General features: G+C 35.7%; 1 protein-coding gene and 1 long non-coding RNA gene across 2 annotated transcripts; both read right to left on the bottom strand.

Moving 5' to 3' along the window:
* Nucleotides 1-2,385: 2,385 nt before the first annotated feature.
* Nucleotides 2,386-3,792, bottom strand: LOC122292172 (hydroquinone glucosyltransferase-like). Its single transcript, XM_043100404.1, has one exon. The coding sequence runs from the start codon at nt 3,790-3,792 to the stop codon at nt 2,386-2,388; it is 1,407 nt and encodes a 468-aa protein (XP_042956338.1).
* Nucleotides 3,793-13,818: 10,026 nt separating this feature from the next.
* On the bottom strand, nt 13,819-17,076 carry LOC122291494. The gene is made up of 3 exons (XR_006236650.1): nt 16,867-17,076; nt 15,142-15,801; nt 13,819-14,189 (listed from the first exon to the last, which is right to left on the bottom strand). It is a non-coding gene; the product is annotated as an uncharacterized LOC122291494 (long non-coding RNA).
* Nucleotides 17,077-25,362: the final 8,286 nt, after the last annotated feature.

The following is a 25,362-nucleotide window of genomic DNA, read 5'->3' as shown; positions in this document are numbered from 1 at the left end:
ACTCAACACTTTTATGTTTGGAATCGAGATGATGTCATGTCATCATTGTGTTAAGTAATTGGGTTGGTGTTTTGCATCTGATATTTAGCAATTGTATCGTGTTCTTTGTTGTACTTGTTTTGGCACTCAGACTGTCTTTTGCTAGGATATTCACATGAAATGGCAATGGAGTTGAAATGAATTGATGGTGGTGGAAAGATACAGCCAGAGGCTTGTTCCTTGACTATAGTTACTTTAAGTTGTTCCTTGACTATAGTTACTTTAAGTTGTTCCTTTGTGCTTTTGAAATCAGTTTCTTATTGAGTGATTGCTGTCTTAGGAGTCAGATAATGGCAAGAACTTGGTTGGCTCAAAGATTAAGGTTTGTTCCTTGACTATAGTTACTTTAAGTTGTTTTGATCAAGTACCAATAAAATTCTAGTTTTGATAAAGTGTTTTTGTATTATATTATATAATCATTTCAAGGTCTGCATAAAATTTTTGATTGACCCAGACATTTGATTCTTGACCAATTAGCCGGGAACAAATTTCCGTCGGGTGAAGAATTTTGCGGCGAAAAGTATTCATTCGGCAGCGAAAGTAACTTGCCGCAAAAGGGCAGATTTTTTGTCAACTTCAAACTGTTTGTATTTGATCAGATACACCACAAATACTTAACTATCCAAGGTATCTAATTACTATCGTAATTGAAGAAATGTGACACAAACACATGCATGCACATATATATCTGGGGACTAGGAAGTGGGATCACAATATTTATATCATATACTACTAATATCAATTTTAGATATATGAATTTGTATAGATTCTGATGGGGCGAGGTGCTTTGATGCGAAGAAGATAGAATGGGGTTTTGGGCAGTTACTTGAAGCTTTCAAGGATAGTTGAAATGGATGCCTTGTCAATGATACTTGTCTTTGGAGTAGAGGTTTTTGTTATTACCCACAGTTGCAAGTGGCCTGGAATGCCCTTCCATGCTTAAGAAACTTGCTAATGGCATTTACACTTATGAGATGGAAAATTTTAGTGCTCTAGATAAAAGTTTTTACTATTCTAAAGCTTTCAAGGTCGGGGAGAGGAATTGGTATGCACTTTCTAATTATACTACCAAACCCAGATGGGTTAACATTTTGCTATTAATGCTTCTATCTATTTCTTATCTTAAATTGATTCAGAAGGTTATAGGTTTTCCCAAAAGGAAATGACGCTCAAAAGGGCAAGAATCTGTCCCTATTTCTTGAGCTAGTAGACGGGGAAAACCTTCCACTTAAGAAAACAGTTAATGCAGACTACAAGCTGCGAGTAGTGGACCAACTGCATGGCAAAGACTACGAGAAAACAGGTTAATTCTATTGTTTTTAACTACTTGATTCTAGTCACGTACGAACCGTACTTCAAACATCCCACCACTTCGGCACTTCCACTGCACTGCAAATCGTGTAAACATCGGACATATATTATTGATTTTAATTCTCTCTTGCAACTAACCACAGCTTTTCTGCCGCAAGCAAGGTCTGGGGATACTAGGTCTTCATGTTATCAGGGGATCTAAACGAAGCCTCCAAGGGCTTCATAAAAAAGGATACTTTAATTGTTGAAGCTCAAATCCTTGTCATGTTTGAGACTAAGGTATACTTGGCCTGAACCACAAGGGTTTCATAAAAATTAAATTTTAGTTGCTGAAGTTCGACTTTCTCGTGTCCTTGATCACAAGGATTTCTCGTAAACTTAGTTAGCATTTAAGTTTGGAACTGTTATAATTAGAATCCGATTGGAGATACCTTAATATTTCCAAGTTGGGAGAATAAATTGCATTATTGTACCTTATTTGGATGTGTTTTTTTTTTCTTATTTTCTTTTTTAAAAAATAATGTAAGCCAATTGAATAAAATTGAATGATGCTACTTATGGCATGCTAGTCATGTATCTCATAAAGTTATTGTTTGATTTTTGAATTTTAAGTTTTTTAAAGCTAATGCATGCCAACCACATCGATGATAATATGTGGGTGTTATGATGTTAAGTGTGTCAATGTTTATGTCGAAGCCATCAATCAACTACTAGCTTGCTACCTTAATTTCTCGGAAGGTTCGAAGCAAAAACCCAATTGAAAACTTTACTCGTAATAAGAGTCATATGGAAAATTAAACTACCGCCAAGGCATAGAAAATTAATATAAGATTCATAATTCTATCAAAAAATTAATATAAGATTCATAATTCTATCAAAAAATTAATATAAGATTCATAATTCTATCAAACCTTTTGAATTCAACGATAACACACGATAAAGTGATTTAGAACTGAACTCTTGTAGGGAAAAATAACCAAAATTAGAAAGAGCAGGAAAACTAAAAGCATCTGCATTTGGTGTTCTCTCTCTCAACTATTTAGTATTAAAGGCCAATTTTGATGCCAATACAGAGAGTGCCCTTGTGGAAGAACCATCTTCTCTCAAAGCTTTCTTAGCTGCAATTTTGAGTTCTTTCATATGGTTGTGAACTCTCTTCCCTTCTTCTCCGACCATTAGTCCCCTAATGACTTTTGCAATTTCTTCTCTGTTCACTATGCTTTTCTCGTTAGTTTTTGGTCTCAGGGCCACTTTGAGATCCTCAACAAGTAATATTGCATTCATCCTCTGTTCTGAATAAAGCGGCCATGCAATTAGTGGTACCCCATTGACGATACTCTCCAAAATCGAGTTCCAACCGCAGTGTGTTAAGAAACCACCGGTTGAGCTGTGGCTAAGGACTTGGACCTGCGGTGCCCAAGATGACACCACTAGACCTTGCACTTTGGTTCTCTCTATGAACCCTTGTGGTAAGAAAGCAGGAGGGTCCTCATGGCTTTGGTTACTAAGATATGCTGCATTAGCCAAATCATTATTTGGTCTTCTTGCTACCCACAAGAACTTTTGCCCACTCAATTCCAATCCTGAGGCTAGCTCCTCTAGCTGATCAGAAGAGAGAGTCCCACCACTCCCAAAAGAGACGAATAGGACTGAGCCACTTTGCAGATTGTCCAACCACCTTAAACACTCCCACCCTTCAACCTGATCAGTACTTTGGCCTGTTTTAATCATGGGTCCAATTGGGTAAAGAGGGGGGTTTCTAGCTTCTTCATCTGCCAAAGCTTTTATAGCTCTCTCCTGTAAGTCCATAAACGTATTAACCATAATACCTTCAGCTAATCGGAGTTGTTCTGTAAGGCGAAGAAACAATCTATACCATTCACCTTTTCGGTCTTGAATCGGGTCCATCAGATCTCTACCGTGAATAGGTATGCATCCAGAAAGTTTCAAAGGTTCTGGGAGGTCTCTGTACTCGCATGGAATTGTCTTGTCCAGCTCTGGCAAATGCAAGAGCAATGACAACGCCAAAGCATTTGAGGGGAAGAAAATGTACGAGGAGACGTTGAGTTCTTTGGCAATATTTAGTGCATCGCTAGCAGAATGATCAAGGATAACTGCAACCAACCGAGTAGTTTCAGCTAAGGACTTCAACATATGGCGAACAGAGGGCATAGAACGAGTCATGGTGAGGGAGACTTGGATTCCAGGTAGCGCTCCGGAGACGTCTTCCAAGCTCACTGGAGGAAGAAAGACATGGTCTATGCCGGCGGGGAGGCCCTCAAGGACGCCTTTAATGGCATTGGATGGAGTCCCAGTTGTGGGAATGAGGCATGTGACACGAAAATTATGGTGAAGAGCAAGTCGCTTGGCAAGCTCAACTATGGGGATAAGGTGACCCATCCCTGGGCTTGGTAGAATAGCTATGTGTGATTCTTGTTCCATGGAGAATAACTCCTTGTTTGGAAGAGACGGCGTTATGAAGAGACTGACTTGTTGTAGGAGAAGAGCTCGGAGTTCTTTCTGTGTTGGGTGTAGTGGAAAAAATATATATATATATATATATATATTATACTTGTATAGTAGAAAGGATGGGAAGAGAGATGTGTACTGATAATTGTCTCCAGTTGTTTTCTTGGGGTCCAAGCTTGAAGATGGTCAAGGGGAAAAACGTGTTAGAAAAAGATTGAGTGAATTGTACGTTTGAAAAAGCTAGCTCTTGAGATGACAATACGATGGGATAGATTCCGATCAATTATTGTATGCATCTGCGTTTGGTTACCAAACTCCGTTTAACTCACTTCATTTTATTATTACATATTTTTTAAATTTTTATACATTTTTTTAAATTTTTATATAAAATATAATAAAAAATTTAATTTTTTCAAATCTCAATACACTCGTAATATTTAAAACTAATATTCTAACAATATTTTATTAAACTCAACTCAACCTAACATCCAAAAAAAACCTAAATCTTTAATACCACACATAAATATATTTTTAAATGATTTGGTTGAAAGTAGTGATGCCGAGTAACTTACTAATATGACCTTCAGTCTAAATCTAAACTTGGATATCAAATTTAACAAACTAAAAATTCTATCTTGATGGAATCAAAATTGCAAAAAGGAAGAGAGAACATTTAGATCCTCAGCTAAGAATACTGCATTCATTCTTTGCTCTGCATAAGAGCATTCACATTGGTTTCATTAAAGTTATCTTCAAAATTTGATGAAAAGTACAAGTTTTTCATAAATCTAAAACCTTCCTATCCATAATTCCACATTGGATTAGCTATTGAATTCATCAAAATAATAATATAATATTATTTTTTTAATAATAATTTTTTTTTTCATTTTTAGCAATTAAACTAACTATAGGTACATTAATAATTTAATTTTATACTTGGGGCTGACCATAAATCCAAAATTGAAATGAAAGTAAGGTTGCAGGGGAAAAAATGAGAGAGAAAAAATAAAGTACAATAGTTGGGAATTAAAATGTAGTAAAATAATTGGTTGATGAGTGTATAGTAACCCTTCAAAGCGAAATTTTAGAGAAAATCTACTGTTTATAACGGCTCTTTTATTCCTAAAATATACATGTATAAATATCATTTCTATTCAGTGAAATGTTGCTGGACGGTCGGGCTATTTAACTAAGAATAGCAGCCCTTCAATCACAACTTGCCACGTCAGTAATTCAACCTAAAGTAGAATGAACCTCATCACACTGGATCTTTATGAATTGGAGACACCTTTGTCCTCACCCTGCGATACGATCACTTTAACAACTGAAACAAAACGAGAAACCCAAACCCAAACTGCATGGAATATCACAAAAAATCACCCAAACCCAAAAATCATTCCAAATTGCAATCACTATTGTCAGAAAGCTGCATGTGTAGAAGGTTTCAATTCCAAGATTTTATTGGCAACCAAATAAACACAATCCAATACCTCACTCTCATAGAAACCCCAACTTTGCTATTTTTTTTTTTTCTCTTTTCCTTTATTTTCTCCCCAACGAATCGTAGGAAAATGAGGGGATGATGAGTTGAGGAAATTTACGATGGCCTAGTGTAAATGGGTGGAGGAAGTGGATCGAATTTCGAAGAGATGAGACTTGGAGGATTCCACAGCGGAATCGATGGCCTCTTCGACGGCCTTCTAGTAGAGTTGCGCTTGTTGGGTGTCGGGCGAGAGGGCGAGCTCCAACCAGGGGGGTGCCACTGTCTGGGTCAAGCTCCTTCCGTGCGTTGTTGTAGGTTGAGCTCCGTCCATGCCACCACTTGGGTCGAGCCCATAGGTGCCATCGTTTGGGTTGACTGCCGTCGAGAATGAGTGTGGGAATAGAGTTGAAGACGAAGAAGTGAGGGAGGGTTTGAAAACGAAGGAGGGAGGGGTGTATGAGTCTCAATCGGGTGTATGAAAATGCAGGATAAAAATAATAAGCAGCTTATGTGGCACTGGACTATTGGAGGGCTGTTCTTCTTAGTTAAATAGTTGGACCGCTTTCCAGATTAACTCTTCTATTCATCATTCATATATCATACATCACATATATTTTTTATTTATTCTTATTAAATTAAGAGAACCCTATATGCAATCCATATCCCACATATTTAATAAAAAAAAAATTATGTTTGATGTATGGTATAAAAATGATAAATAACATTTTTTTTTTATATAACTTTGTTTGACTTTGTAAGTACGAAAACTTCTAGATACGGAAAAGAAAAAAATTTATTAATAAAAAGATTAAATAAAAATAAATTACAAACTAATATTAGTTTACATAATTTTTAAATTAATCCAATAAAAATTCATATTTTTGCATAATCTTTTATGTTCGGTAGTGGTTCTAGGTGCAAAATGCATGCTGAGAGGCCTCAGTATTTCAGGAGTTCTTCTACAGAGCAGCTACTGTAGCAGCGCACTCACTACGTGGTTGCTTCTGTCTTTTTCTTTGTTTTTTAACACCCAAAACCTGCATTTTGAGCGGATTTAAAATTTGATTTCTTTTTCACTACCATTCAACAGCAATCGAAACTTAGATTCCAATGTCTTAATTTTGTGGAAGAAACTATATTGAATTTGATGTTGTTGTTCAATTTGAGCAACAAGTCTTTCTGATGGTCCAAACATTTGCTAGAGACCAAAAAGATCAAGAAGCCGGGCAAAATTAAGCATATGGGTATCAAGAAAATCGATAAAAAGAACGGAATTCTCATTGGAACTTTGAAATGTTACCACGAGAGAGCAGGAAAAATGGACCTGGAAGGAAAAATTGACCGCTCCTCTCTGTTGACTACAACCTTCTCTTCCAATCCCTCTCTTCCTCTTGGGTTTCCAAATCCAAATGGTTTTTGGTCGCCTACTATGATGACCCGCTTTTAAGTGTATTTTCGCTGAAATAATTGTGTTTATTTTAATTAATATATCAGTTATTTTATTTTAATTTAATTGCGTTTTAAAAAATTGGGTTTTAATTTAATTTAATTTATTTGAGGTTGTGTTTTATTTCTTTAAGTTGTTTTGTGGTTTTAATCTTTTTTGGCGGTTTGTTTCGTTTTTCCGGAGTGAGGATTGGACCTCATCTCTTTTCACATCTTTTTCCTTTTTTCTCTTTTTCCTTTTTTCTTTTTCCCTTCTTTTCCTTTTTCCTTCTTTTTCTTTTTTTTTTCTTTTCTTTTTTTCTTTTCTCTTCCTCTCTCCCGCGTTCGGACCCCCCCGTGCTCTCTCTCTCTCCTCCCTCTCCCCCGCGCCGGCTCTCTCTCTCTTCCAGCCCATCGCCGTTCGGCCACCAACCGGACCCCCACCGGTCCCAAAAGTTCCCCCTCCCTCCGGCGCACCACCCCTCCGAAAGCCACCCCCAACCGGCCGGCCATTTGGCCGGAAAAAGCCCAACAAGGCCGCACGGATTTCACTCCGATCCGCCGCCGTCGCTCCACCTCCGGCCACCATTTCTTCACCACTTCATCACCGACTCCTTGCCGTCCTAACCCACCCATTTCCGGCCTCCAACGACCACCGGAGCAGCTCCTACGAGCTTGTTTTCCGATTTGCTATTTTCGGCCATTTCCGGCGATTCCGCCGCCACCCACGGCCGTCCGTCGTTTCCAATAGCTTCACAACCATCCCTAGACCATTCCCTATCAATCTCGTGTCCTAGTTTGTCCCCGTTCAAAAGTGGGTTTTTCAGACCCACGGCCACAGTGAATTTTCACTGTGACGTTGCTGTTTTTCCGCCGTTTGCAACGCCGCTTGCTTTCTAAAATTGCCGTTTAGCGCTGTAAGTATTTTCTAAACCCTATTTTCAGATTTTAATATATATTGCTCATTCAAATATTTACTGTTGTTGGTTGTTGATTCCGGACTGAGTCCGAGGAGTTTCGGGGGTTGGATGGATGGAGGACGGAGTTGTCTGTTTAATTGATTTATGTTGGTTGGTTATTTTATTATGCATTGATTTGGCATTTCATGGTGCATGCATGTGTGTTTTTGTTCACGTATGAAAAGCCTGTGTTTTGGCGTGAGTGGTTTTACGGGTGCGTGTGTATCACGAGCCCAAGCCGGGATGGGTTATTATCTCGGTGGAGCTCCTCTGGTCACTCGGGAGCGGAATAAACTGAGTGATGTCCCCTGAGTTGTCGAGAGAGATGACGGGAGCGGGGCTAGGGGATGCTTGGCTACGAACGCGCCGGGCGCGGAACCGGGCATCGCCCTACTCACCGACTTCGTGGCCCTTCACTGGCTAGGGCTAGAGGATGCTTGGCTACGCACGCGCGGGAGGCGCGGAACTGGGCATCGCTCGTTAGGTGTCACATGCGTGGTGGTACTCTACGGTGTGACACTGGAGCCAGGGTGTGCGGGTGACCTCTAGGGGAGGTCATGGTGCATACGGTTAAAATTGGATAATGGTTTATGAGGCCAAATGGGACTTTTGGCGTGGGCCAGATGGACTTCTGGCGAGATATTGGGCCGGATGGACTTCCGGCGAGATATTGGGCCAAATGGACTTTTGGCGTGTTTTTCAGAAAGGATATGCTTTTGGGCCAAATGGGTTTTTGGCGTGTGTGGAAAACTTGGGTTTTTATGGGCTTTGTGCATTGGGCATGTTTCATGCATTTCTTTGAGTTTTATGTGTTTTTATCTGGTAGTGTTTGGGTTTTACTTACCTGCGGTACCATTCGTGGTTCCATAGCTTTTGGTGCAGAGTTAGAAGACGAAGAGGAGGAGGCTGAGCCCGAGGATGTGGCTCCGCCGGGTTGCTGATGCTATCTTTTATATTTGTTTAAAACTGTATTTGTGCTTGTAATATTTTATGTACGTAGGTTTTAAACAGCTTGTATTACGTTAAGAGAAATTCTGGTACTTAGTTTGACTTTCGTTATCCACTGCGTGTTTCTCTGTACACATCTGTTGCCTTGCACACACTCGGCACCCGTCGATGGGATGGTGACCCAGGTTGTCACCATCCGGACGTCTCAATTTCCCCGTGTTCGGGCGTGGGGATTTTGGGGGCGTCACACCTACCAACCACAAGACTTAGATCCACAGGTTCATGGGCTTTTATCTTCGTCAACCCGCCATTAATTCCATCACCTCAATGGTTTATTGCATGTCCATTTTTCGAAACAGCCACTGTTTGGGTCTGATTTCAAAGCAAAAATTTCAGATTTTCGGAATGATTAAAAGCTAAGAGACGTAATCCTTGAAACCAGTTCAGTGTTTTAGTAAACCCAATCCACACATAATGTGTGCGATGGATTCACCCAAACAGTGGCTGCTCCGAAGAATATTTCTTATTCCAAACGGTGTAATGAAAAAGGCCAGGATGTGTCTATGTGACGTAAATTCAAACGTATACTTATCAGGATGATATATATTGCATTAAATTTTCCTAAATGCCCTTTACGTGATGCAAGTATGCCCTTTACGTGATGCAAGTATGCACGTAAAACTTATGCCATTTTAGTTTTTATTGTCATAATTATACGATCTATCGTGGGAATAAATATTATATTCTGAATCCTGATCGTATTAAAAATGAAATGGGTTTTCTTTTCCTAAAAGAGAGACAATCGATATGGGTTCTATGGAATCCGTTTGAAGTGAGTGAAAGTAAAGATCTCAATAATCGAGCAACCATATATTAATTTAGGATCATGCTACAGCTACCACTCCTAGCTCCCACTGGGAGCCGCCGTTAGTGTAAAATGAGAATTTTTTTTTTCACATTTTTTTAGATGGATTTTTTAACACCATTAAAAAAAATTAAAAAAAAAAAGAAATTTACAACATCATTTAAAAACACTTTCTTAATCATTAAGCAAAAAAAAAAAATATATATTTGTTTTTGCAGCTGTGGCTCACAGCGAGAGCTGGGAGCGGTATACATGGCATTTTCCATTAATTTATAAGTTGCTAATTATTTGGAGTCTTTTGCAATTGAAACCATTCTTTAGTAATTAGGCCCAGTTTGCATATATATATATATATATATATGGCATGCATCAGGCTTAATTAACAAGAAAATCGGTTTGCTAATTATTTTTTTAAAACATATATAGCACTTGTTGTATTCCATCGATGATCTCTTATAGCCAGCACCTTAATTATATTGGAACCAATTTTAAATAAATATTAAAATATTTTTCCAAAACCCTTAATATATATATATATTCTCCTTTAATAAATGGATCAATATGTGAAATATTTTAATAAAATGACTAGGGGAAGTGTAGAATTGGGATTTAAAGTTGAATCAACGACATGATATGCTTTGAGATAATGTTAAAATACCACTTGCATGCCCAAAATATTAAGTTAACGAGCCTATAACCTGCACAATACGCTAATTGTTGTGTATGTTGTGTATGGGGGAGAGAATCTAGAGAGAGGTATGATTTTATCGTGGAGAAATTCGAGATGGTTTATAAGGTAGTTTTTTTTTTTTTTTTTTGACAAAACAATATAAAGTTTGAATGGTACTTTTGGATAAAGTCTTAAATCGGTTTATATATTTATATGTAAGAAAAAAAAATGAAACTTAAAAGTTACAATAGTTCATAATGAAACATTGTTTTTTAAAAAATTACCGCTCCATAAACATAACACTTAAAGTGTATGAGGAAGAGAGATCTAGAGTGAGAGGATTTTCTATGAAACGATTTATAGGACAATTTATTTTGACAAAACAATATAAAGAATGAATAATTATTTCAAGTTTCCATCCCAATTCGAATAATTTCATTTTCTCAATTGTTATACTTTTATCATCAAAGACCCTAACTTTTTCTTTCTTTTCATTTATTTTTTTCTTTTAAATATAAACAACTTTTGACGAAATAAAATAGAGAGTAAACTCTCTATCCTCTATCTGAATTTTACGATTCAATTATAAATAAAGTATCATCTTAAATCCTCTTGATCATGTTTTATGAGTTTCTATATGACCTTCAGTCTAAATCTAAATTTAGATATCAAATTTAACAAACTAAAAATTCTATCTTGATGGAATCAAAATTGCAAAAAGGAAGAGAGAACCTTTAGATCCTCAGCTAATTAGAGCATTCACATTGGTTTCATCAAAGTTATCTTCAAAATTTGATGAAAAGTACAAGTTTTTCATAAATCTAAAACCTTCCTATCCATAATTCCACATTGGATTAGCTATTGAATTCATTAAAATAATAATATAATATTATTTTTTTAATAATAATATTTTTTTTTCATTTTTAGCAATTAAACTAACTATAGGTACATTAATAATTTAATTTTATACTTGGGGCTGACCATAAATCCAAAATTGAAATGAAAGTAAGGTTGCAAGGGAAAAAAATGAGAGAGGAAAAATAAAGTAAAATAATTGAAAATTAAAATGTAGTAAAATAATTGGTTAATGAGTGTATAGTAACCCTTCAAATTTGAAGGAAACTATAGATTTACTGTAGCTCAAAACTCCCAATTTCTCATTTGATGAATCTAATGCAGCTTTGATTTATACATATTCATCATTTTATACATTTGGCTTGACTTTTGATGATGCCAATGCCAATGCTCTTGCGGCCAAGCAATCAATCATTAAACCGAGATGGTAGCAGACCAACCTCCCAACCAAATCCACTACAGGCATCATTAACCATTAAAAGCAAGAATAGGGCAAGCAAAACTCTGAAGCCAGTCATTTTCGCATTGTGGTTCCTGAGAGAATTCTTGTGCTCGAAAGGTATCATTTTTTTTGTTCTTACTTCTGTTGTTGTTGTTGTTTTTTTTTTTTTTTTTTTGGGAGGGGGTGGGGGTGGGTTGATATTTACCCTACTTATGAGGACCTCTGCCTTTGCTTTTGCTGTGAAAATATCTACTTTTGCTGCTTGTGAGGATCTGAGTTTTATTTCGAATTGTAATCTACGAGTTCTACCCTAAGATTTTCTCAAGGATACTAGATTCTACATATACGAGTTCTGCCCTAAGATTTTATTAAGGATACTAGATTTTACATATACATCGTAGGATGTTGAGAAAATTTTGACAAGTGAGAAATTTTTAGTAAAACACGTAGAAAGAGAAAATAGAATGTGCCCTGCCCTGCAATGGGAAATTCCCACTGCCCTGGAAGTCTCTACGAGATGGTCGGCAAGAGATGGAAAGAGAAATCATAGATTAGTGCATCTGGAAATGTGCTTCACTTGGTGAATTAACATGGGGTGGATGGATTTAGTGTTGTATCCCTTGACATGGGCTGAATTGACTGCATAATAGGTGCACATGTTCATCGTTTGTAAGCGCATTAAGTTGTATACATGAGCATTGCATGCATGTGCTCGGTCCAATGTGGCAGAAATGTGTATATGAATTCAGGTGCATGTTATGAGGGAGCTGGTTTCTGGATGGTGGGTAACATTGAAAAGGGAACAGGGAGATAAGACTCGTAATCCCATACCTTCTTCCTATGAAAGATTATGTAGGCCTATCTTATCTTTGTCTTATAATATTTGGAGCATCTCAACTTTTTGCATCTTCTACATACCTTTTGCCCATTTAAATCATGAGATTAGGTCTTTAGTCCAATCTTCTGGTCGTCATCATCAACTCCATTCTATATTTAAAAATTAATTAATTGATTAATTTAATGTGTTTTTTTCATTGTAAATGGTTGGATTATCCAACAAGGATAATCTTAAAAGGAGAGCAGAGTTACCTTACTGCTCCTGGCTGGTGGTTAGGTAGATTTTTTGTGTATGCAAGGGCAGAGAATTTATTATGTCTAATGGTAGAAACCCCCTGCAAAAGGAAGAAAGGTTTCCATACCTTCTAATAGAAATACTTAATTCTCCCAAGAAAAAAAAAGTTTGAAGTAATTTTCTAGTTAATGGTTAAAAATGCTACATGTCAATTGATAACACTGAAATTGATAACACTAAATATGGTCTTAGATCTCACGAAGTATGGTGCAAAAGTTGGTAGGGACACTCGTATGGTTATTAGATGCATTGATTAGTTTTGTAAGGGGTAACCTTTGTACACATCTAATATGATGGATTGTATATTAATGAAATCACTCACTCAATGTCATTAGATGCAGTTATTGTAATTACTTATGACAGATTTAGAATGTCTTCATCAATTTCTTCATCTTCTATTGTTAAAGAAGAAACTAAATTGTTAAGGAAGAATGAACGACTTTGAAAAAGAAAGGAGGAAATTGTGAAGAGGGAGTTGGGAAAGTCAACCAAGTCGATATTCAAAGGCAGCAGACATCCAGCATGATCGCACAATACTTCGTATGTAGTAGGTGATTTCCATAATAATTTCATTGTATTTGATACAATCATAATAAAATCTCCAATTAATAGGAACTTTGTACATCATGGTTTGAAAACTTTGTTGTGTATAATCACGAACTCCTAGTTGCTCAGTTTGTTGTAGTGGACAGATGGATTAATATGCCTAACGGGGGGTATGTGGATCAGGATAATTTAATGCTTCATTTTTCTTTTACTGGTCAGAGGATTTTATCTATGAGTTGCCTCTTCCTAAATTGGGATTTTGATGCATTTTGTTTTCTTGAGATTGATTCCAGTGCTTTTTTTTATCCCTTTCCAACCTGAGGTCAAAAAGTCCCAAGTAACTCGAACACAGTTCACGTGGAGAAGCTGTTAAAATTTATTAATTCCTTGGTGCAACACATGCCATGACTTCACAAGCACCTGTAGTCCTGAAGTCCAAACCTGACTGCCTGAACCATCAACAACCTCAATGTCTTCACTATATAATGGTCCTTCGTCAAGTTCTATACACCCGAAAATGACCTGAGAAAGAATATTACATAAGTAATGAACATGGAATTTTAAAAGGAAAACGTAACTGATTAATTTTATGATTTCCTTTATAGCCTCATCGGATCAATTTGTCACTATCCAGAAACGGAGGCTTGCAGCTAATAACACAAACAAAACGACAATGAAACGCCAAAGACAAGCAGTTGATATCCATTAATAGCAAAATTCGGTGGTGCTTTTTACATGAAAAATCATATAAACTTAAAAAAATGAAAAAAAAAAAATAGTAGGCGGTGCTTCCAAATAAATGAGAAAAACCCCTTAATCATCATGAAAAAAGTGGTTCAACCACTGAAAATCCCATAAATAAGAGGCACTCCTTGTCTTCATCAATGTAATTTAAGATCATATAATTAGTTGCAGTAAACTGCAAGACCAGATTACATCACTCCTCATTCCGATCTCGTTCGATATCCCCAAGCATAGCTCCATACAGGTCCGGTTGTGTCCCAGCCAAGCTATCCTGTTGTGTTCCATCCACCCCAAATTGCATCTGATCATATAATAAAATATTGACTTAAAAACGAGATTTAAAGATCATGCCATACAAAATCATGAACATTAGAGAGAGTGACATGATGTTCTATATATATATATATGCATATATATTGTGAAATGCCACCCTTTTTAAGAACTTTCCAAACACAACATGCTTGCTCATGAACTTACAGAGATATGGTCTTGTGAAGGCAAAAAGTGTTGAGTTATAAACACCAGTATCGTATATTGCAGATGAAGGCAAAAATTGACAATAAAAAAGAATTTAGCATAATTTAGAGGTTACCATATTCACTTCAAACAACTCGGCATAATTTATGAGTTATCATGAACACTTCAAACAATTTAGCATAATTTATGAGTTACCAGAAGCATTTTAAACAACTTAGCATAACTTATAGGTTAATAAAAGCACTATGGCCGTGCTTTAAATATGGCAGTGAATTACAAAGAACTAATTCAAATTTTTGGGGACCAAACCAGGAAGTCACTCTCAATATTCGAGAATCGCATGCATGTTTGGGTAGATTAAAAATTTATCAAAGATGACAGATAGAAGAACTAAAGAACAGCTTAAATTAAAAGAACATGGCAAATGAACTTAAAAACAAAATCCCAACAGATGAGAATTAGAGAAGATTTGTGCAGTCCATCGAAGTTGGGTTATTATCGAAGATGAGGCAAAACTAATCTATTTCTTCTGCTCTAGCACAAAAGTGAAGAAACACACCAATAAAAAGCAACGAATAAGCACACCAATAAAAAGGATGAATATTAGAGTACAATAACAGAGTCATTCATGGGTAAAAGGACGAAGCACACTTCCCCACAAACAAAAACAATTAAACGAAGTGAATTCAATTAATTGAACCCAGAAAAACAAATCGAAAAATACCAAACTACTCTAAAAAAGTTTCAAATGAAATAGAGAGAGTTGATGCACTCACCGTGCGAGAGGGAGTCAGAAACTTCCATTGCACGAGTACGAGCAAGTTTGCAAGAGAGGGTCTGAAGGAGAAGAGAGGGTTATGCGATATTTCGGGCTACGTAAATGCGAGAAGGGTCGATGTTGTGGGTTATGCGAGAAGAGTCAATGTAGTAGGTTATTGCATACAAAGAAAAGCACTTCCTTAGTGTATAAATAATTTCTAAAACAAAATCAATGCTTCCACCATTAAGATGTAATGGTTATAGTTAAAGCAAATCAATGGAATCCAACCAACAGATATGAGACGACGAGGAGTGGCGGTTGGGGAAACCCAAGATATGACGATCCAAGAATACTCACAATCAGAGAGAGAGAGAGCTGGCATGAGATCACTTCTGGCGAGTGCGTGGATGTGGCAACATGGGGGAGAAATGGTGGCAGAGATGACAGAGACACCCACAATTGGCGACAATGCAGAGTGCTCAAATGCTGGGAAAAATGGAGCCTGGTATTTGCATCGTGGGTTTGCATCCGTCGTCTTGCTGTCTTCTTCATGTTTTCATTTTTTTTTAAACTACCACCACGTCATATGGGAGTGCGCAAGTCGTGCGCGAAATAGACTGTATATAGAAAAACTGATAGGGAGTTTTGCTACATACAAGCACGGTTGCGCACAAATCTGTGTACCAATACTGATTTATTCATACTTAAAGTTTAAATTAACACTGTTTTCAATAAAATTTACTTTTTGACCAATCACATCACATTGCTGCACAGATTAGTGCATAATTGTGCTTGCAACTATATTTTTCCTAAAACATAAGCTATGGAGACGCCACCAAAAATAAAAGGAAAGATCCCATCTATATACAAAAGGAAAATGCTGGAGAGAGAGAGAGAGAGAGAGAGAGAGAGAGAGAGAGAGCGAGTAAAAACCCAATAACAGAACGGAAAAAAAAAAAAAAAGAGTCGTTATATAGTCAAAACTACAAGCTTACTACAACAAAACAGTTGCACATTCTTTAATGTTTGAACCACCCCCACCCACCCGTGAGTAGCCTTAGTAAGGGCAAACTTGTATGCATGTGCCCCATGTCACACGTTGGATTCCCCTTGAGATCAAACTGCGAGTTAAGTGAGAGGCCATGGCGGTGGGCTGTAATGCTAGTCTCCCCGGGGGTTTAGGTTCCATGGGTGAGTCCTAAGGACTCTACCATGGGGTGATTCCCCAGTCATAAAAATAAAAAATAAAAAATAAAAAATTTCTGAACCACCCCCTCCCAGCGCAAAAAAGCCTCTCAAAAAATAACTTCCTAATTACCTAATTCCTATAAATCTGAATGACGCCCAATTCCACAAGAGAAAAAAGGAAGCTTCTTTAATTTTTAAACAACAAGGTTGCCACGATTACGTGCATGCTCTGTACCCTTTATCTCCAGGAAAATATCAATCAGTGGGTCTAAACTCAAATGTACTGAGATATAAAATCTCAAACAAGTGCTTATTCCTCATGGAGATGGGGGTTATGGAAATTCCGCAAGTTTCTTTACAAATTTACACAGATATGATCATCCATTGGTTAACTAGTAGCAAAAATCTTATAATTCCGAACATAGAAATTAAGATTTTCCCAACAAGCCAAAAGAAACCCCTAATTTCATATGAATCTAACGAAAGACGAGAAAAATCTGAACTTTTTACGAATGAATAGGCTTCCAGGGGGAAAAAGTACAAATAAAGATACCTTACAAGCTTAGAAAAAGAGAATATGGATGGTACCCCCTGAGTCTCTCTCCCAGATGCGCAAATGATCACTTGGAAGTTTTAACCCCATCGTTGGCGATCTTCTATAGGGAATGGGAATTGCTACTGCCAGAACTGGATGTGCTTTCTGTTTAAAAACCTTTCACTTCTACGGCTCCTTCTGATTGGTCACCGGCTGACGGCTATATATTGAAAGGGAAGATGCTACTGAGTCGGGCTAGTGCCGCTTGCACGCTAGTGTAAAATTTATTTTTTATTTTTTATTTTTTATTTTATCTTTTTATTCATATTTTTTTAAATATATATATTTTTTAAAAATAAGTATATATCAATATATTAAAAATTATTTTCTTAATTATTAAATTAAAAAAAGAATTTCACTGAGCGGACAAATGGAGCTGTCACTATTGGGCGGTATAATAGCTTTTTTCAATGCTAAATAGTTATTATGTACCTTCAATCTTACCTTTTATATATTTAATTTTATTTTTTTATTTAATAATCAAGTAAATAATTATTAATAAAATTAATTTTTTAATAATTATTATTTTTATTTAAGATAGCTGGCTGATGGCTTCAATATAAACATCGACACATGTAACATCATAACACCCACATTATATTATCGATGTGGTTAGTTGTGATTTTCGTTTTTTTCCAAGCGGAATCGCTTGTGACGATCCAAAGTCACTGTAAAAGGTCTTTTATGTGGCGAATTTTTTGATCCCTAGAACAAAAACGCAGCTACAGTTAATTGTGATCTCTTATAGTGAGTAAGCAATAGAGGTCATGGTCTAGTTCCAATACAAACATAAACAAAAGTAGTCCAATCAAATAAAATACATATCTAGAAGTAAAGTAAACTAGGCCCGCATGAAACGACATCAAATCTAAAAAAGCAGGGATAACACATGGTCCATGAAGTCCATCAAATCAAACCCATCTCACATGGATACTCAGATGTGAGCTTGTGATAGAAAGGGGGCCAATAGTAGTATGACACATAGGACACCCGAAACGTAAATGATGGGTCCAATCACATAACAATGACGCGTGTTTGAAACATGGCTTATCACCTCCACTGCAGCCATGTAAACAAATGATGTTGGAATAAAAACCAGTGCAATTATAACGCCGACCATGTTAGCTTAAGCAACACATCAACTAGCTAATCGGTAATTCTTATGAAAATGGCAGTGCAATCATCATTAGTCTCATCTTGCTCCCTTGCACTGCCAAACAAATAAAATAGGAGAATGGAAAATTAAATAAATCTTATTTTAAATGAAATAAGCAGAAGAGATAAAAATAATAATATACTATAAATACGGATTCAATATCCAGGCTTCAACTTTTAAATCATGTATGTGGCCGTAATGTTTTGGTCATCCTACGAATGAAACCAAATCCTTGGAGGGCATAGCCCAATATATTCATATATGCTTAAACATAGAAAAGTCAAGAATTTAGATGAAAAGATTTGGTAGTTTTTTGTTTTTAATTTCTTTAATAGTGGGAGATCTTAAAAATATTTATTAAGGTCTATGGATACGAGGATTTTACGATATTATTTTATTGAGAGGGGTTTTAAAGAAGTTAATTTGAATATAGTAGATATCATATCAATAACAGTTAGCCTAGCTAGCTATGAAAAATTATTTTTGAAAAAAAAAATATATACAATATACAATATTATCTATTTATCAAAAATATATGATTAATAGAGATTTAACAAAGACGTGTGAAGATCAGAGATTTCAATTGGTACGAAATGATAGATCGAGACAATAATTACCTCATATTGTCGGAGTTTGCTGCTGCTGCTGGCTCCTATTCTCTATGTGTTTGTTGTATGCAAACTAAACTGAATGGGTATATTTATAGCTCCCAGGAAAGTGTGATATAATTACATTTATATCTATTCATTCTTGATTTCTAAGTGGATCTTAAGGGGACCCAGTATAGAACCCTTTAGATTTTGGAAGAGCTAAAAACACATACCACGTCTAAATGGAAAATTAAACTCATTTAGATGTGGGACCCATTAAAAATTCCAGATTATCTAAAGAAGAACCAAGCTGGTAATTACATTTATATCTATTCATTCTTGATATAATTACAGAAGAACCAAGCTGGTAATTACATTTATATCTATTCATTCTTGATATAATTACAGAAGAACCAAGCCGAAATTACAGAAGAACCATGGGGTGGGGATTTTTTATAACCACGATGTCGTGGATATAAATGTTAAAAACACATCCCTTTTTTCACCCCCTTATCCCATTTTCCATGGACCGGAAATCTTAAGGGGACCCATTAAAGATGGAATCTTTAGATAATCTGGAATTTTTAATGGGTCCCACATCTAAATGAGTTTAATTTTCCATTTAGACGTGGGGAAGTTAAAGTCAACAATTTATAAACTGAAGGCCACCTGCACCTGGGAGAAATCAAGAATGAAAAGGATCCACTTAGAAATCAAGAATGAATAGATATAAATGTAATTATATCACACTTTCCTGGGAGCTATAAATATACCATTGCTTTCTTGTCTCCTATATCGTCTATTGCTGATTAATATTTAATAATCCCCCGTTTATATGTAAAACATTGCTTTCTTGTCTCCTATATCATTCTTTCCTTTCCTGCTAAATTGGCCAACAAGTACACATGACTGAAAGGCATTCTCCATTTGATATAATATCTACTACATTCAAATTAACTTCTTTAAAACGCTTCTCGGTAAAATAATATCTTAAAATCCTCATATCCATAAACCTTAATAAATATTTTCAAGGTCTCCCATTATTAAAGAAATTAAAAACAAAAAACTACCTAATCTCTTCATATAAATTCTTTACTTTTCTATGTATAAGCACATATGAATATATTGGGCTATGGTCCTCCAGGGATTTGATTTCATTCGTGGGATGATCAAAACTTTACGACCACATACATGATCTAAAAGTTGAAGCCTAGGTATTGAATCAATATTTATAGTAGTATTATTATTATTAAGTATTATTATTATTATTAGCTCTATAATAATAAAATGTTATTAATTTTTATTATTTTTATTTTTATTTTTATTTTTTTAAATACTTATTTATTTTTATTTTCATAATTTTCAATAACCTCCAACAAAATATATCAATGCTCTTATAACCTCCTTGCATAAACAAACTTGTATGAGAAGAGGAACTAAACCAAGAAAAGCACGAAGAGAAGAGGAACTTCATAATTTTTGCACCAAACTTCATAATTTTTGAATTTTGCACAAGGCACATTGATAAGTCCACAAATGAGAAGAGGAACTAAACCAGGAAGAGCATCAAGACCCACAACCCCAAAAGGAATGGCAATAGCTAGGAAAAGCTGCAATCCTAGGCTCCATGTTGAATGCAACCATTGTGGAAATTCACTCATTTGATAGGCGTCAAATGAAATATAATTCACTATCTCCCCACTTGAGTGTCTTTTCCTTCCCAAACATGAAAGCTTTAACTGCTTTTGGTAGACTGCCACCATTAGAGTGGATCTCATCCTTATTCCTGACCTCCTCAAATCAAAGAACCAGTGCCTTTGAGACAAAGACTCAAACACCTTGAAAAGAATTAGACATCCCACAATAGATAGACCTTCATCCAGATTCCTCTCATTGTGATTTGAATAATTTACAAAAGCAAAGAGTATTAAAGGTGCACAAACTACAGAAATTGTCCTAAGAAATGCACAAAGTCCTATGTACATATTTTCCAAGCTAGTGCAAAGTGACAGAGATTCCTAAGTGCTCAAAGGAAAAGCAAAAGGTTAATAGGCCAAGGCACCGTGTCCAAAATCTCAATGCTACATGATCTTAGCAAAACTTCAAAATTCAGAACTGAAACCAATGCAAAGGACAACACCTGCCAACAGAGTTTAGTACCTTGATGAATTTTGACCATTGAACAAGCAAAGATGCTGTAAAAGAGATCCAAACCAGTCCTCTAACGAAGTAAACTAGCCAGCTCATTTGATTGAACTCGTCATTTCTAGCTGTTAGATTCCATATACCAATAGTAACATAAACAATGCTGCAAAGAGCACAACAAATGGAAACCACTACCAAGATCCAATATTTTTCATTGCTACTTCAGGCATAATGTTTTCCTATAAATCATATGAGGAAAAATAGGTAGAAAGTACAAAGGAAGAGCATATTTACACCATCTATGATTGTCCTTTGAATGCAGTAAGAACGCAAACGGATTTCTCCTTCACAAATCCATGAGAACCTACTGCATATTCATCAAAAGAAAGACTGAGAATCTAAAAGATTCATGCAAGGTAGGAGAAACCAGAAATTCAATGAAATAAAATAGAGATTAAAACAAATAGGCTCGTGATTCAGTGGAGAATAAAGTAAAATTTTGACAGCCAATTAACCAATCAGGAAAAGGGAAAAAAAACTACTACCACAATAAACAAAAACTACCAATATTTTTGCCAAAGTCTTATACAAATGAAAAATGAAGACTCGTCTAATTATCGCAAGGATTCTCAAGACTTGTTGAAAACAATACAGGAATTTCGAGAAAAATGAAAAAATCCCAAGGATTCATAGCAAATGTTTTCAAGACTCATCTAATTATCTCAATCTACCATCAAATGGGTTTGTCGATCCAGCTTACAGCAAATGTTCTACACCCTTTCCATCCAAAATTTATCGATCCAGTTTACAAAAAAATTTGGAAGCTAACATAAAATCAAAACACAGAAACGGAATCAAATGATAACTTCGACGTGAAAGACGACATTAATAATTACCAAAACTCAATCATCACCAATTGGAAATAGAGTATGTTAGGATGCTACGTGTGGAGGAGATCGGGAAAAATGGAAATGGGTATTCTGGTTTTAGGAAGAAGAAGACTAAAGGCAGCATATGTACGGGTTGAAGTGGAAGCTTCAGACTTGTGTTATGTCTTTAAGCTGGAACTCTAAACGGCGTAGCTTCATTGGGTCAAACGACAGCACCTGGATGTTAGAAGGGAAACGACACAGCTTTAATAGAAGCAGGGGTTCAATTATAATAAGGATCCGTTAGTATAAAACGGTGGCGTTGGGTAGTAATTCCAGAATTTGTTAACAGGGACTTTTATGTATTTTCCTTTTAAGAATCAGTTAAGTATCATGCCGGAAGGGATGAATATTCATTCTGGAGTTTTTCTTCTAGTATCTGAGTAGTTTTATGGAGGAATTGGGGACCTCGAATACCCCAAGGCGTATGAACACTTGAGGTATTTTTCATCAATATCCTACTGTCGTTCCATTATTCCTGCACTCTATTTCTTATACAATCTGGAAATTCAAGAGTAACGTAACAGAGTAAGAACCTTCCTCCCTCCTTCCCATTAGCCGATTCCAAACAAATCGAGCAAAATAAATGAGAAAAATCAACGCTGGGGTTTCAGATCTTATTGTGTTGTTGGTATATGCTTTGGAGAGAAACTCTAAACAACTGTTGTAAAGGAGATGGTTGTGCAAATAAGGATATGTGTAGGAAAAGGAAAAGGAAAAGAAGTATATGCTCGTGTGAAGAAGGATATTTGTAGGGAAATGAATGTGCAGGATAGAAGGAGGAGGAGTCATGCGAAGAAGGAGATGGCCGCATGAAGGAAAAGGAAAACAGGCGTGAGATAGACTAGCGGGAAGGAAAAGAGCAACGATCATGTGACAGGAAATAATAATAAAATACTTGTGAGAAGGAACTACAATACTTTTCATATATAGAATGTAGGATGAATTTACTATAGTTAATATTTTAGATAAAAAGGGTTTGGCTAATTTAATGTGGGCTCAATTTAGTAAAGATTTTCTAAAATATAAAGAGCACTGGCATTTGGCTAATCCAATGCAGTACTCTTACGTTGAGTCTTAATTTGGATATCAAATTTAACAAACTCAAAATTATGATTTTGATGGAATCAAAATTGTAAAAAGGAAGAGAGAACATCTTTTCTTAATTTTTCTTAAACTAGTCGTATTATTTAAAATTCTTTACACTATATACTATATACATGATATTATTTAATTTGTAAAATTTAAATTTTAAAATTTATCTTTTAAATTAAATTATATCATATAAATAAAATATAGTGTAAAATTTTTTAAATAGAACTTTTCTTCGTGTGCCATGAGCCCTATATCATCACGCAGCTGGATCTAGACTAAAAATTAGAGCACTCTGCTCGAAGACGTTCAATTTGGTAAACATCAACCGACGTGATTTTTTATTTATTTTTTATTTTTTATTTTTCCCTTGAAGCAGCCAATGGCCATCCACCATCTTGGAGGTCTCCAAGCAAAATACTCCAGCTTTCCCTTTCATTTATTATTTAGAGTTACAAAGAGTCAGACAACGACCGCCAAGGAACCAACGACGTAAAACAGGGCACGACCAATCATTCTATAATCTATTTTCACATATATATTTAGCAACAGCACATTACAAGTGACTTTAACTTAAAAAAAAAAAAAGAAAAAAAAAAAAAAAAGAAAAAAAACTAGAACCATAAAAAATAAGTGCAAGAAAACTAAGGTGTATAAGCAATCCAGCAATAACATTTGGAGTTTTGTTATGTATAAGCAAAATTAGAATACTGATACTGATTTTTTCATATTTAAAATTTAAATTAACATTATTTTTAATAAAATATATTTTTTGACCAATCACATTAGATTGATACATATATTAATGCACAGTTATACTTGTAACTATATTTTTCCTAACAGTTAGGCCGTCTAGCACAAATGTGCTTATTTATTTATTCATTTTTTATATATTTAAATATTTTTAAAAAATAAAAAAAAATATATTAATATATTAAAAATCACTTTCTTAATCATTTGTAAAAAAATTAAAAAAAAAATACATAAGCAATAAAAGTGAGGCGGCATATTAGCATTTTCTAAAACTAGAACTCGGTTTAAAAGCAAGTTTCGATGCTAATTCAGAGTGTCCTTGTGGAAGAACCATCTGCACTTTTTGCTTGCTCGGCAGCAATCCTGAGCTCTTTCGTACGCTTGCGAACGCTCTTCCCCTCTTCTCCAGCCATTAGACCATGAACGACTTTCGCAATTTCGTCTCTATCCACAAGGCCTTTCTCGTATAGTACCAAAAATGGGAAGAGAGACTTGTACTGATAATTGCCTCCAGTTGTTTTCTTGAGGTCCAAGCTTGAAGATGGTCAAGGGGGAAAACGCGTTAGAAAAAGATTTGAGTGAATTGTACGTTTGAAAAAGCTAGCTCGTGAGATGACAATAAGATGGTTTTAGTTTATAAAATATTTCTACATACCTTGATACTAACGAGTAATGACTCTTTTCCTTTCCTTTTTAATTTCCGAGTAAGATGGCAACGATGATTTTAGCTTAGGGATCGATTCCGATCAATTATTGTATGCATCCGCGTGCTACTAAATCTTTAACACCACACATAAATATATTTTTAAATGATTTACTAATATAACCTTACTAATATGATTACTAATATATTTTATATTAGTAAGTTACTAATATAAAGTAACTTACTAATATGACCTTCAGTCTAAATCTAAATTTAGATATCAAATTTAACAAACTAAAAATTCTATCTTGATGGAATCAAAATTGCAAAAAGGAAGAGAGAACCTTTAGATCCTCAGCTAAGAATACTGCATTCATTCTTTGCTCTGCATAAAGCGGCCAAGCAATCAATCATTAAACCGAGATGGTAGCAGACCAACCTCCCAACCAAATCCACTACAGGCATCATTAACCATTAAAAGCAAGAATAGGGCAAGCAAAACTCTGAAGCCAGTCATTTTCGCATTGTGGTTCCTAAGAGAATTCTTGTGCTCGAAAGGTATCATTTTTTTTGTTCTTACTTCTGTTGTTGTTGTTGTTTTTTTTTTTTTTTTTTTGGGAGGGGGTGGGGGTGGGTTGATATTTACCCTACTTATGAGGACCTCTGCCTCTGCTTTTGCTGTGAAAATATCTACTTTTGCTGCTTGTGAGGATCTGAGTTTTATTTCGAATTGTAATCTACGAGTACTACCCTAAGATTTTCTCAAGGATACTAGATTCTACATATATGAGTTCTGCCCTAAGATTTTATTAAGGATACTAGATTTTACATATACATCGTAGGATGTTGAGATAATTTTAACAAATGAGAAATTTTTGGTAAAACACTTAGAAAGGAGAAAATAGAATGTGCCCTGCCCTGCAATGGGAAATTCCCACCTCCCTGGAAGTCTCTAGGAGATGGTCGTTTGTAAATAGAAGTGTAAATTATACTGGCTAGTGGGTTCCTCGTTTGTAAGCGCATTAAGTTATATACATGAGCATTGCATGCATGTGCTCGGTCCAATGTGGCATAAATATGTATATGAATTCAGGTGCATGTTATGAGGGAGCTGGTTTCTGGATGGTGGGTAGCATTGAAAAGGGA

Source organism: Carya illinoinensis, chromosome 13 (genome assembly GCF_018687715.1).
Source record: "Carya illinoinensis cultivar Pawnee chromosome 13, C.illinoinensisPawnee_v1, whole genome shotgun sequence".
NCBI classification, from domain to species: Eukaryota; Viridiplantae; Streptophyta; class Magnoliopsida; order Fagales; family Juglandaceae; genus Carya; species Carya illinoinensis.
Note: the sequence above shows the minus strand (reverse complement) of the source record. Positions and strands in the feature narration are given on the sequence as shown.

Excerpts from the sequence above, each read along its gene's own strand:
- LOC122292172 (XM_043100404.1), bottom strand. The coding sequence starts at position 3,792 with ATGGAACAAGAATCACACATAGCTATTCTACCAAGCCCAGGGATGGGT.